General features: G+C 45.8%; 2 protein-coding genes across 3 annotated transcripts; one reads left to right on the top strand and one right to left on the bottom strand.

The window, feature by feature from the left end:
• Positions 1-434: 434 nt before the first annotated feature.
• Positions 435-9,666, top strand: LOC140338952 (uncharacterized). Of its 2 annotated transcripts, none has more exons than XM_072423294.1 (4): positions 435-613; positions 905-1,462; positions 1,859-3,269; positions 6,254-9,666. In XM_072423294.1, exons 3-4 carry the CDS (start codon positions 1,877-1,879, stop codon positions 7,894-7,896), a joined length of 3,036 nt encoding a protein of 1,011 aa, XP_072279395.1. In that variant the 5' UTR covers positions 435-613; positions 905-1,462; positions 1,859-1,876; the 3' UTR covers positions 7,897-9,666. The 2 variants fall into 2 exon arrangements, with proteins under 2 accessions (XP_072279395.1, XP_072279394.1); XM_072423293.1 differs by having other exon boundaries at positions 1,856-3,269.
• On the bottom strand, positions 9,558-13,285 carry LOC140339041 (gastrula zinc finger protein XlCGF66.1-like). The gene is made up of 5 exons (XM_072423561.1): positions 13,057-13,285; positions 12,530-12,716; positions 12,017-12,163; positions 11,739-11,814; positions 9,558-11,249 (listed from the first exon to the last, which is right to left on the bottom strand). Exons 2-5 carry the CDS (start codon positions 12,680-12,682, stop codon positions 10,165-10,167), a joined length of 1,461 nt encoding a protein of 486 aa, XP_072279662.1. The 5' UTR covers positions 12,683-12,716; positions 13,057-13,285; the 3' UTR covers positions 9,558-10,164.
• Positions 13,286-14,252: the final 967 nt, after the last annotated feature.

The following is a 14,252-nucleotide window of genomic DNA, read 5'->3' as shown; positions in this document are numbered from 1 at the left end:
CCATATCAGGCCCACGTCTTCATACCCACAAGTCCCCCCAACCCCCATATCAGGCCCATGTCTTTAAACCCCCCACCCCCATTTCACAAGGTGAAGTCTGTACATCTCCATACTTAATGAACTGGTTTGTGGTCAGATTTGTGGCTCCTGTCATGAATTTGATGGGCCACACATCACACATGTATAGCGCCTCCAGTGGTGACACCGAGCAGTCACTTGGGGGGGTAATACCCTAACCATGGAAAGGTTGTCATGGTCACACAGAAATGTCTTTTTATGTACTTATCACACTACAAATTAATAAATGTTTCTCCAGAGACATCGTATATAAATATCGTGATAACTTGCTCAGCATCCCGGATGTCAGTGTCTGCCGGGACACGGCTCCATAACACCACGATCATCTTATCGGTGCGCGCCGCACGGAATGCCGGGAAAGCTCCACCCTCCGGAATTACTACGCAGGCGCAGCAGCCAGAGGAGGGCGGGGCTATATTCCAGTTGCAAAGCAAGGAAGTGTGTGAGGCGCTAAACCCGGAAGTAGCGTAGCTAACACCTGAAGGGGTACTTCCGGTGGATGCCTGAAGCACGGAAAGGGACAGAAAGGAGGAAGGTAACGGAGACTAACCCGGGGGGGGGAACCTGTCAATTATTGGGGGCGGGGCATACATCAATGCTAGACAGCCTCTGATAGTCACATATTACAGGAGAGACGCATTGTCTTTTATGTATCATTAAAGAGAAAGTGATTGCTCTGGAGGATGGCTTCCTGTACCGGAAGTATCATTTATAGATGGGGTCAGGACCCCCACCCCTCCCATACCTGCTCACTCTTATGAGGACAGTGCTCTGCCCACCCCAGAAATATACAAACCTCTCATAATTTATAAATCTTTTCACACAGAGAGGTCACACCAAGCACCACCCCTGAGGACTGCTGCTGACCTGTCACACCAAGCACCACCCCTGAGGACTGCTGCTGACCTGTCACACCAAGCACCACCCCTGAGGACTGCTGCTGACCTGTCACACCAAGCTCTGGCCCCAAGGACTGCTGCTTACCTGTCACACCAAGCACCGGCCCCAAGAACTGCTTCTAACCTGTCACACCAAGCACCGCCCCCGAGGACTGCTGCTTACCTGTCACACCAAGCTCTGGCCCCAAGGACTGCTGCTTACCTGTCACACCAAGCACCGCCCCTGCTGAGGACTGCTGCTTACCTGTCACCACCAAGCACCACCCCCAAAGACTGCTGCTTACCCGTCACACCAAGCACCGCCCCCAAGAACTGCTGCTGACATCTCACCACCAAGCACCGCCCCTGAGAACTTCTGACCTGTCACCTGCAAGCACCGCCCCCAAGCAGCAGTTCTGACTCCCCCACCAGTGTTCTGTGGGAGCAGCAAGGTCCCTATAAGTTTTTCATGGAGGAGCAGTGCACCCCATCCATCATCTCACCAGGTAAGTAGACAAATAGACGGCTGATGGGTAAATTCCAGACCTCACTTCCCAAAAAGAGAACCTGGCAAAAGAGGTATTATATTCCCCTCCTCAGGGGCCCTTGTCTCTTCGCTCCCCTCATCAGGGGCCCATTTTTCCTCCCTCCCCCCACCTCTTTTACCCTGGTATAGAACACACTATATGCTCCAAGGAGTGCACCAGATCTTGTACACCCAAGGAGGGGCCCGGACGTTATATATCCAGGGGGAGGGGGCCCGGATGTTGCACAATCAGGGAAGGGCTTGGATGTTCTACACCCAGGCAGGGGCCTGAACGTTATATATCTGGGGGGAGGGAGGGTATCGGATGTTGTACACCCAGGTGGTGTGGAAGTCATCACTTTTTTCTTTCCAGCAGGTCGGTGAGGAGCCATCGATGATCTGCATCACCCCGGGGTCCCTTCATGTGCTGTGGAGGAGAAGTTTGGGAATCCTCGGTCTGGAGATGAACGCCGATGTGAGATCCGGGCTGGGAAAGACTCGGACTGAGGATCAGAAATCCCCTGAACATTCTATATCCATGAAGTCTTCCTCTGAGTCCTCTTCACATCCCATCGATCTGACCAATAAACCCATCCTAAAGCAAGAAATCTTCCCAGGTGCCAGATGTCAGTGTGATGAGGATCCCCGCAGCATCCCAGCCACTGACTCTTTTACAAAAGCCAATCATGAGCTGTCATCCTATCATATTAAGGAGGAACCCCAATCTAAAGTTAAAGAACATCATCTACTTGATGTCAGCCACACAAACCTTGCAGATCATAGAGCACATATGTTGTCCTGTATTAAGGAGGAGCCCAGCCTCCCCTACACTGACATCAAGGTGGAACTCTTCTCCGACAACCCTGAGATAAAGCCCGAGCGTCTCCTACACAATAAAATCTGCGACCCCCCAGCTCATGTACTGTGTCACCTGACTGAGATTAAGGAAGAACCCCAGTCACCTGATGTGGACAGTCCCAGGGACATTTCGACCCCCGCTGACCACATTCCGTCAGTTCGGATTAAGGAGGAGGAGGATTTTCCTGATGCCGGTATTCACATTCTGAAAGGAACCATCACAGACTCCGATGTTCACTCTTTCACCATTACTGGTGAATACATCAAAGGCATCGAGATCAAGCTGACCACCCCCTTAGGGGACTCCCCGCTGTCCTCTAAGACCACCTACTCCTGTCCCGTGTGTAAGAGGACTTTTAGTAACCATGGCAACCTGGCACGGCACCGGGAAACGCACAAAGGGAAGAAGATGTCCTGCTCCGAGTGTGGAGCCGACTTCTGTAACAAGCTTGACCTCATGGCTCACGCTCGTTTCCACAAAGCCAGCCGGGTCCTCCACTGCTCGGAGTGTAACATCACCTTCCGGAGCAATTCACATCTCATCATTCACAAGAGGATTCACACTGGAGAGAAGCCGTTCGCCTGTCCTCAGTGCGGGAAACGCTTCTACAGCAAGTCCAATGTGGCTGGGCACATGAAGGTTCACACGGGATCCAAACAGTATTGCTGCTCCACGTGTGGTAAATCCTATGCCCGCAAAGAGAACCTGTATAGTCATCAGCGCATTCACCAGGAGGCACCCACTTTCACATGTGCTCACTGTGGTCAGTGTTTTGTTGATGAGCACAAATTCACCAGGCACCAGCGCTTTCACACCTTGGAAAAACCTTACCCCTGCATCCTGTGCGGCAAGCGGTTTGCTCACAAAGCTCGACTCCTGAGGCACGAACGGACCCACGCCGGGGAAAATCTCGTGTGTTCTGACTGTGGTAAGTGTTTCTTTCGCCAAGCTGAACTGACCAAACATAAGAGAGCCCACATGGGTGTGACTGAGAAACTCTTTGAATGTATGGAGTGCGGGAAGTGCTTCAGCTCGGGGCCCCGCCTTATAAGCCACCAGAAGATGCACACAGCAGACAGGGCCTATAAGTGTTCCGAGTGCGGCAATTGTTTCAAACAGAAAAACGATCTGGTGAGACACCAAAGGGTTCACGAGGTAGAAAAACCCTTCTGGTGTGATGAATGTGATAGAGGATTCACCACCAGATCCAACTTTAAGGTTCATCGCAGGGTTCATATCATGAGGAGACAGCACCCCTGCCCCCACTGCAGCAAAGAGTTCCCCTTTAAGAGTAGGTTAAATGAACATTTGAAGAGTCATGAAAAGAGTAAAATGGAGGATGGGCAAAGCTAACAATTCACGGGAACATCGTGCACAGGGTGATGGAAGTGGATTGCCATGTTTAGGTCTACTTTTCCTATACCCCCCCAATGAACTGTATTAGCAGCATAGGTTGCCGGTGTCCCTCCTTGTCTGAGACGTCTCCTCTGCCTACCCCTCGGCCTTTCCCTGTCTCCTGTATCTTGGCTTTCCCTGGATCCCACCGTGAGGTAATGTCACCTTCACCTTAGAACAGGGCCTGAAACCCAAAAAGTTTGCTTCATTTTTTCTCCAGTGAGCTCCATTACGGCATTCCCTGTTCAGCTCTTACATATGATACATTGGATCCTTCTTAACCTCTATAATACAGATTGCATGCCTAGCAGAGCTGCATGGGGTCGTCCCCAGGTGGTGGGGCCGTGAGTCCCTGAACCTACAAGAAGTGAGAGCGATGATGCAAGATGTCATTGGAGAGGAGGTGATTACTGCAGTAAATAACATACTACCGGAGGTGGGATCTACCTGTATTTTACATGAATGGATGGGGTCTATGAGATAAGCGGACCTTGCACTTAGGTATTGTTGGCTTTATTAAGGTGCCAATAGAAGTTCTGGACTGATGTAACTACAAAAAGTTAGACACCACAAAATGAAAGGAAGCAGCAGTGAAATAATACCAGCAGATTCACAAAATAGGACTCATTGAGCGGGGATTGGGTATGTTCCTAGGGACCTCAGAATAAAAGAGCAGCTGATGTGCAGAATGCAAGACGGGGAGTTGGCTGTGTTCACTGTGACATAAAGAGAAAATATATCCGAGATCTGAAATGTCCTTCAAAAGTTCCCATTGGAAGATTCGGACTACAAATCTTCTGGCCAAATCCAATCATTTGATTCATCCCAGAAGATATGGATCATCGATATCTACAGCATCAATAAAGGTTCTTCCTCGTTACCGGTGTGTGTTTTGTCTTATTGGTGCTCGGATGAGAAGTTCCAGGGACCACGTTTCTGGGATCCAGTCAGTGTGCCACGTCTAATGATCCTTGGATGTTAGGGGTCTCAGTAGATCCCTGTACGATTTTCTGAAGATTGCAAAGCAGAAAAAGATTTCTGGGGTTCCTGAGGCACACGACCTTGAAGAGGAGGTGATTGCAATTTGGGGGATCTTTCTGCAATGACATTGTAGTCTTTGATCATGATGCACCGTGTTGGTGATCTGCTCTTTTATATATTTATCTCATGTTCAAGCTGTGCAGAAAACCGACCACCACAGACTGAAACAATGACAAACACGAAGCATGTGATGAAAGTCATTGGAACCGATCAGATTTTAGTTGTGTCTTTGTATGCTGAATAACCCAGCTAAGTCTCTGTCTCCCAGAAGGCTTTGCAAAGCTTCTATAGGGAACGGGGGGGACCGGGTACTCCTATATGTGGGTAGCAGGGGAGCAGCAAATGCCCCTGAAATAGATTGTGCAGCACCTAGTTTGATTGCAGATGTGGTGGATGGATTTCTGCAGATAAGGTGACCACAGATCCCAAAGTATAATACCGAGCTCATAAGCTGGTAATTTACACATTTAGTTTAGTCCCAGCCCATAGATGGAAAGTTTGTCATAGAACAATGTGTACCCCTTCTATATGTTTTCTAGAAGTCTAATTATTTGATGGGTGACAACTTCCATGTAAAATGAGAAGGTCCAATATGCCCCAACCTAATTCTTCAGAGACCTCCCCTACCAGGCCTGGAGGAAATCTATGATGCCAGAGACAGTTCTTTATTTAATAAGAGCTGTCCTGCCCAGTGCTGGGGCATCTGACAAGTAGGGAAATTCTCTGGTTTCTCTATCAATAAACGATCCTGAATGAATACACACTGATCCGGAGTAACAAAGATTTAGATCTCGGGAATTGTTCTGACTAAAATCAAAGAGCAGTTTGTGGAGATTCCAGCCTTAGGTTCAGAAGTTATAAATATATAATAGATATAAATATATAGTATAAATGTTCTCCATTCCAAACATTGAATTGTTGGTGCCAGCACTCCGAACTTAGAGAATAATATTAATTACCACAAATGCTCTTCAGAAATAAAATGCCCTTCACTCTATGACTATGGAATGTTTGTCAGTTTTAGCAGTCCATTGGTGTTACACTCTTCAGTCATGTACACAGTGACGCCTGGCTTTCATCGGGTCGTCCGATTTCCTGTGGATTCTTACAGCTCATGAATCAGCCAATGAAAACACATGGCAGATTAGTCCATGGAAATTTATTTGTATTGGAAGATTTCCTGTCTGGTTTAATGTTAGCGATAACTTTCCTTCTCCAGCCAGAGATGGCGTGTGGGTCCATGTGGGGATCCAACCCATTGGGTGCCTGGCCTATGGTTGGGAGGGTTCGGTAAGCCAGTACAGTGATTGCATTATGGTGGTGTCTACCCCCATACACAGCATTAGATCTAGGTACAATGATGTGTTAGAAGAGAGTGATGGTGCTCAATACACAAAGCAAAGAACGTGGAAAATATAATGAATGATAGTTAGTTGTGTCGTTTGATGCTTAACTGACATCTTTTTTATCTAACAGATTTCTATGAAAATAATAACGTACGCGCAGAATCTTATGAACACCAAGTTGATGAACTTGTAGCAGACAACAAGGATGTCAGTCGTTCCTCAGACTTCACTTCAGACGTCAGCACCATAGATACAACCACCACAGTGTATACAACAACAGATTGTAGGGATGATTGTATAAAGATTGAACCAATCTCAGGTGAAGGGGATGAGGAACTCCAATTCCAGCTACATGGAAACATTTGCGGTGACCACATACACACAGACCCAACATTTACTGTGAATGATATTAAGCAGGAAGCCTCCTCCTATGAAGGTGATGCCACCTGTTCTGATATTTGCACCACCATGGGTCATACACAGAAAGAATCTACTGATATTAGGGGGGAACACAGCCTAAAAGGTGAAGAAAATAACAATAGCATTTTAAAACCAATGAATCAAACACAAAGTAAATCTACTGACGTCAAAGGCGAGCCACACTATGAAGAACCTATTATTAGGGAGGAGGAGACGGTAAATCTTCCAGAAAGTAAACATACATATTCTGATATTAAGGAGGAACCCCACCCACTAGAAGACATAAAACATTCAGCCAATGATAATATTGGATTTTCATATACAGGTGAACATCTAGGAAAGTTGCAGAATTCAGAAGAGTGCAGCACGTCCAATAAATTCACAGAGATCCCCAAAACGCTCTATACGTGCCATGTGTGCCAGAGGACATTTAGAAACCACTGGAATCTGGTAAAACACAGAGAGGCCCACAAAGGAAAGAAGCCGACTTGCTCCATTTGTTGGGACCAGTTCTTGTCCAAGTCTGAGCTTTTGCTTCACCAAAGACAGGCCCACAAAATTGAGCACATCAAGACTAAAAAGTCATCGTGCTCCAAGTGCGGAGCCACCTTCTACTCAAAGTCAGACCTGTTGGAGCACCGCAAAATGCACAAAACTAACAGATATTTCCACTGCTCTCAATGTGAAAAAAAATTCACCAGCAACTCACAGTTAGTAATCCACCAGCGCATTCACACGGGTGAAAAGCCCTTTGCCTGCTCAAAGTGTGGTCGTAGATTTCCTACAAAATCCAACCTTAATAAACACATCAAACTTCACACTCGTGACAAACAGTTCCCCTGCCTCCAGTGTGGGGAGTCGTTCTCCAAGAAAGAGAATCTGAACATTCATAAGCTCGTGCACACCACCAATAACAGGTTCAGCTGCTCCATCTGTGGATGGACCTTCAGTGATCATGACAAGTTTATGAAGCATCAGCAGTTCCACAAGTCCAACAAACCATATCCATGTTTGATTTGCGGGAAAGGTTTTTGCCTCAACTCCCTTTTGCTCCTGCACATGAGATCTCACACAGATGTCAATCTGCGTAGCTGTTCTGAGTGCGGGATGGTGTTTATCTGGAAGAAGGACCTGGTTAGACACCAGAAGAGCCACCTGGGAGAGAAACCATTTCAGTGTGGAGAATGTAAGAAAGGCTTCACCACAGAGAAAGGGTTTACATACCACAAGAGGGTCCACTCGACTGAGAAGTCCTTCGCGTGCTCTGACTGTGACAAAACCTTCAAACATAAAGGCCAGCTGACTGCCCACCAGAGAACTCACGTGGGTGAAAATGCCAAACAATTGTCATAACTAAAAGGAAGAGTTCACCAAATCAGAAGATCCAGAGGGAGGGTGGCCAGAGGCAGCTGCCCTGTCCTAGCCAGTTCAAGGAACATCTAAAGAGCCGTAAGGTGTAGCTGTCCCTCAGAAATGAATGGAAAACAAACTCTGTGATCCACTAAACTCATAATGAATCAGAAAAGTTTTGTGATACATGATCATATCTTTTCAATCATAGAAATCTCTATTTCAAAATGAAATCTACAGCAAATCATGGACCCTCTGATTATATAATTAATTTTCTTTTGTAACGTTTTTCTTCTAAATAAACTGCTAAAACTTTAACCATGAGAAGGTTTTTGCCTCCTCATGGGAGATCTTGTCTCTGGGTCCTGTCTGTGGTGGTCCCTGGATCTCGGGCTCACTGTATCTTGGAGGATCCAGCCTCTGGAATTTGATGAATGTAGAAAGATTTCTGACAGTTATTCTCCAATAATGCCAATAAAATCTGGGCCAAGACATTCCTAGATGTCCTCATATCGCTTGTCCAGATCTAGTAAATATACAAATCGTGAGTTCTAGATTCCTCGGCTCTGTGCTGCTTTTTTAAATCACATTCTGATGGAGCTCAGCAGTAACAGCCTTTGTTTTCTTTCCGGAAGAGATCCTCTGAATGCCACTCCACTATTATTTTACTCATGAGTGGCCACTGGCATAAATGTCCAGATTTCATACTTCTTATGAAGCTTCATGGTCACATATCCCTACAGTGCTTCGCATCTTAAATGGGGTCTCAGCCATGCAGTGTCCTTCTCCTGCCTTTTTCCCAATTAATATTTTGTATAAAATTAGAAACAAGGAGAGGGCGATTTATCTTTATGTGGGTTACTTTTGGGGGCCTACTGGCAGGGCCCAAAGAGCCTGAGGGAGCTACAATGTCACTATAATTCTTCAGCAGACCTGGCCTCCAATAGAACCCAACAATCGATCCTATTTTGTGTAATCCAATCATGGAGACTATACCCGTCCACAATAAATCAAGTTGGGATGATGAGAAGATGAGAATTGGTGAAAATTATCTGAAGGAGAATAAGGCACAGACATGTCAACAATCACCTCTTCTATAGGTGGTGCAACTTTCTACAAAGACTGAATCTGATCTTTCATTTTAACTTACCTCTCAGGTGACCTTATTGCCGCCATTCTTCTCCACCTTTGTCATGAACTCGTAGGAATTGTGGACCACTATGGGGTTCCTTAGATTCTTCAGTGACTATTATGTGGTTTTGGATTAGGGCACAAGTACTAACCTTGTGAGCGTGAAGAAGTGTGGCCTGGGATTATTCTACATCTAAAGGCTGTTAGGCTACCCACAACAGAAAACCAGACTCACTTTGCCAATGAGAGGAGAGCAGGTTACAAAAAAATGTCAGAGAGGGCACCTTGGTGACAATATTACTTACAATATTATATTATTCAGTTTTAAGGTGTGTGTGGTGTGTGTGTTGCTCCAATCCTTCATAGACCATGAAATATGCTTGTTTGGTTACACAGAGCAGGACTATGGCCAAGAATGGATGAAATGTTTAGGCCAAGGAGAACATTCTGTGTTTGAGTTTCAGATTATCAGATCCGGGCTGGTTGATGTTCCACCAATAAACTCTTAATTTTATAAATCATACAATCACCGGCAGTGTGAACTTCCTTTATATATCACACAGATGATGCAGAGTTTAGACTTGGTCTTTACATATTGTTTGAAATTTTAATAAATATACATTTTACTAAAAAAAAAAAAAAGTTCTGCAGTCTCTGTCACCAAGATTCTGAGCAGCTCCTCTGAAAACAGAAATTATTTTATTGAGGGCTTCACATTTTTCAGGATAGAAGTCATGGACTTGAAGTGTTCCAGTGATGGATCCTCACTGGGGTCTCATTAGTATTGGATTTACCTCGAGAGATCCTTAGCTGAAGATCGTATTATAGAATAAAGGATTGAACACCCATCTGTGGAATCCAATTCCCAAAACTACAACTCCTGCTGGCTCTTCACAACCTAAAAATGCAATGATCTACACTTCAGACTCTTTAGGATTGAACTGTGTGGATCTGTCTCCAGTCTTTCACAAATATCCATGCTAAACCTTCCAGGCCAGAACCTAGACTTTCATAGCTGGAGGCTACTTCTCCATGTCCAGAGATTCAGCTCTAAACCAAAGACAACTACAAAAACAAAACTCCAGGTTCTGTTCAGTCCAGATGGGTGCTTACAAGGTTCTGCTCAGTCCAGAATGGTGCTCACATGGCTGTAACATTTTCATACTCTCTGTGACTATTTCCCATCTGACCACGGGAATGAATTCTAAGGTGGTTTTTTAGGTTACTTTTCTGTGTAAAGCATTTCCCGCAATCAGAACAAGTATAGGGCCTTTCCCCTGTATGAATTCTCTGGTGTTCCACTAGGTGGGATTTATTACTAAAGAACTTCCCACAGTTAGGGCAGGGATATGGTTTCTCCCCGGTGTGAGTCCTACGGTGTGTAACAAGGTGTGAAGTACTGGTAAACCTCTTCCCGCAGTCGGGGCAGGAATAGGGCCGCTCTCCTGTGTGGATTCTCTGGTGTTTAATCAGATTTGACTTGTTTGTAAAACATTTTCCACATGAGGAGCAGGGAAAAGGCTTCTCCCCTGTGTGAATAATCTTGTGTTTGACCAGGTCCGAGCTACTCGTGAAACATTTTCCACACTCTGAGCAGGAGAAAGGTTTTTCCCCTGTGTGAATCCTCTGGTGGGCCACCAGGTTGGAGTTGGTTGTGAAGAATTTTCCACAGGTGGAGCAGGAAAAAGGTTTCTCCCGAATGTGGATCCGCTGGTGCTTGTTGCAGGTAAAGCACTTCTCGCACTCGGTGAAGCTGCGCATCAGTTCGGCATCCTCTAAAAACTGCTGATGGGGGCTGGAAGCCGGTTTATTGCCTTCCTTATTGGAACCTGTGTACATGACAGTCATGTTCTTCTCTTCACCCCTTTTACAAATGGAGGTGTACTCTCGAGGCAAGAAAGAGTCTGAAAGTGTTTCCTCATCACATGATTCCTCTTCCTCTTTAATGTAGGTAATAATATAATCAATCTGTCCATCAGGGGGAGGTATGGAGCCATTGGTGAGGCTGTCCTCCTCAGCAGACACGAGTTCTTCCTTCATACAGGTAGACGTGAATGGTAACGGCTCCTCAGGGGCGGAGATATCTGTGAGGGTCCCATTGTTATCTGGCATAGAGTTTGGTATAGATGCTGCATTGGTCTGACTCCATTTATTTGTGAATGTTCTCCTGTAATTTTCCTGCTTCTCTTTCATGGCGCCGTGAAGATTTCTGCTAGAACAAGGAGCTGAAAGAAACCAGGAGGTGTTACAAGAATACATGCTCCCTGCAAAACAACGGTGAGGGTGAAAGGTAAATGAAGGGAGAAAGAAGAAAGAATAATGAAGAGGGAATATGATATATATTTGTCTGAAGACTTTTATTGTACAAATTACAATCATTTACTGCAACGCCCTTCCCCCATACAACAATGATGGGGTCCCTGGAAAGAAAGCTCAGCACTGGCCCCACACTTGTTGGTAACCTCGGTATAAGTGACTGATTGAGAACACCTCATCTCTACTGGCAGAGAAGAAACGTGTCCCTCCACCGACTCATTCAGCAGTATGTCCAATCTGATCTCTGCAACTATGGGGTCCTTAGGACATTTCTCTACATGTGGTGCCTTTACACCAATCACCAGAATATAATACATTGCATTAAAGGGGAACCCTGCAGAAAGTCCACTGATGGGACTGGTTCTATGAATCAGAGAAATGACACAAAGGACACTTACCCAATATATGGAAGCCCTGAGAATGTCCACAGTGATCACTTCCTCCATGGTAATTGTCTGTAAAATCTGCAGAGACCTACAAACCAGACAGCAAATATTTCATAGGTATAACGGCTATATACCTATGCCTAACCAACATAAGGGGCAATTATATAACTAAATTAAAAAAAACTAATTCAATAAGCAAGGCCAGGGATTGGCCCCAAGAATGGCGACCATATAGAGGCACCGAGCAGTTCCCCACCAGAGATTACCACACAGTTCCTACGGCCACCTACCTGTCCGGTCAGCAGCTCAATGATCCTGCTGGTGAGTTCCAAAATCTTCTGCTCATTATTTCTTACACACGGAGAATCCATGGTGGCACTTTGGTGGAAGGTTTTCATAATGTGGTCATCACCAGACTTTCTCACAATGGTATAATCCTACAATGAGAGGAATCCCCCAATGATACAAAAATCTCCAAAATGAAAAACAAATGAAAAGAATCACACTGAGTGCCTGAAGTTTAAAAACCTCAGATTAATTTCCTGTGGTCACTGACTGTGCTTAAGCCCCTCCCACATCTATTAGCACAGGCCTGTGATAGGTCTGCCCTAATATTAGCGGACATGTGGACGACATGGAGACACCACGAGGATGACATGAGGACGATTTGCAGATGACATGAGGCCACCAGGAACATGACATAAGGACGCCATGAAAACACCATGAGGATGACATGAAGGCCTGTGACATCCATGGTGGAATCACTAACCGCTGATCATTGTGAATTTCCCAGCATGCCTCACCTCTCCGGTCACGGAATAAATAATCTCCAGCGCCAGTCGGAGGATACTTCTCGAGACATCTCCCAAATCCTCCTCCAACTTCACCAAGATGGCCGATTCCACCACCACAGGGGACCTCTTTCTGCATCCTGGCCCCTCCATATATAATGACATGTGACCTCTTCTCAACCCTCACTGCCTCTCCAGTCTGCAATGACCAGAAATGAAGAACAGATTCAAAAGGTTCCTCACGCAACAAAGACATCAAAAGTTTGGGGATCTACTCGTCCCAGGAATCTCTACTGTGCTGTAAATGATTTATTCCTGAGCCCTGCATTCCATACACTGTGTCCTATTCGGCTTGCTCCTACTTTCTGCTCATTTAAAAGAGCACTCAAAACCCATTTTTTCAAACTTGCCTACCCGGCTTCTTCTTCCTGACCCCTGCACTCCATACACTGTGCTGTAGTTTACATAATATTAGTATGGAGCACCCCAGGATGGGGCTTCCTGATGACACTGAACTCCCTGTCCCTGATTTGGGTCACCTGGATTCAGCCCTTTCCCCTCCACACAACGAGCGGAAGTGTCTCTGCCACCATCCAGGCACTTCCTGTTTGTGCGTTCCACAGACACTTCCGGGTTTTGCGTTCCATCCAGGGAGGGTCTGAGGGGTTCTTGTCAGGCAGGTTATGATTATATTAGAAGCCCCGTTAGACCTCCAGCTGTGCCCGGCATTATGATAGCATTTCTATGATATTCGGCCAGTCTGGGGACCGAGGATAAGGCGGGTCACCGGCTCACATTCGCCGCCATGATACCGGAGCCCAGCGCTGCATGTTTTCCTATGATGGGAACAGGCAATATGGCGGCGCCCGGGAATTGGAGACAATAGGAGGAGAATCGGGGTCAGAGTGTCCAATAGGGGCCGAGAGATGATTTCCGCTGGTTGTCTGCTGGACATCAGAGAGCCGAGCAGGTCAGTGTGTGTGCTGTGTACTTCTTCTGCCACTAGGGGGCGCAATGCCACTACCCCTAGTACAAATCAGATGCCCCCTCAGAGATATGGTGCATTCCAGACACTGGATATTTTATATAGAGGGAAGAAGCCAAAATATTTACATGGTACATTCCATTACCCTTCCTATCTATAACTTTTACCCCCCAAGTCCTTGATATGGTATATTCCATAACCCATTCCACAAACCGCAAACCACCATAACCCACCCCCCCAACTCTTGATATGTTATATTCCATAACCCCTCCCACCTATTAATATAACCCCCCAAGTCTTGATATTGTATATTCCATATTCCTTTCATCCATAACTATGACTTCAAGTTTTGATTTGGTATAATCCATATCCTCTCCCATTAATAACTATATAACACCCCCCCCCCCCCCCCAAGTCCTGATATGGTACGTTTCATAACTTCTATTTATTCCTATAACCCCCCTAAATCTTGATATAGTATATTTATAACCCCACCCATCTATAACTTAACCCCCTACAAGTTTTGGTATGGTTTAACCCATAAACCCCCCATTTTTAATCCCCCTTCCCAAGTCTTGATTCGGTATAATCCATAACCCCTCCCCTCTCTAACAAACCCCCCCGCCCAATTCTTGATACGGAATATTCCACAATTTCTCCCATATATAAATTTAACCCCCCTATGTGTTGATCTGGTATATTCCATATCCCCTTCTATCTATAACCTCCCAAGTCTTGATATGGCACAGG

The sequence above is a fragment of the Pyxicephalus adspersus genome, chromosome 10 (genome assembly GCF_032062135.1).
Source record: "Pyxicephalus adspersus chromosome 10, UCB_Pads_2.0, whole genome shotgun sequence".
Lineage (NCBI taxonomy): Eukaryota > Metazoa > Chordata > Amphibia > Anura > Pyxicephalidae > Pyxicephalus > Pyxicephalus adspersus.
Note: the sequence above shows the minus strand (reverse complement) of the source record. Positions and strands in the feature narration are given on the sequence as shown.

Bases quoted from the DNA above. Each gene is read 5' to 3' on its own strand.
- LOC140338952 (XM_072423294.1), top strand. From the start codon at position 1,877: ATGATCTGCATCACCCCGGGGTCCCTTCATGTGCTGTGGAGGAGAAGT. The intron at 3,270-6,253 runs GTAAGTGTTTCT...TTTATCTAACAG, and splicing joins TCTCGTGTGTTCTGACTGTG to ATTTCTATGAAAATAATAAC.
- LOC140339041 (XM_072423561.1), bottom strand. From the start codon at position 12,682: ATGTCATTATATATGGAGGGGCCAGGATGCAGAAAGAGGTCCCCTGTG. The intron at 11,815-12,016 runs GTAGGTGGCCGT...TCTGGTTTGTAG, and splicing joins TTGAGCTGCTGACCGGACAG to GTCTCTGCAGATTTTACAGA. The intron at 11,250-11,738 runs GTAAGTGTCCTT...GGTTTCTTTCAG, and splicing joins TCAGGGCTTCCATATATTGG to CTCCTTGTTCTAGCAGAAAT.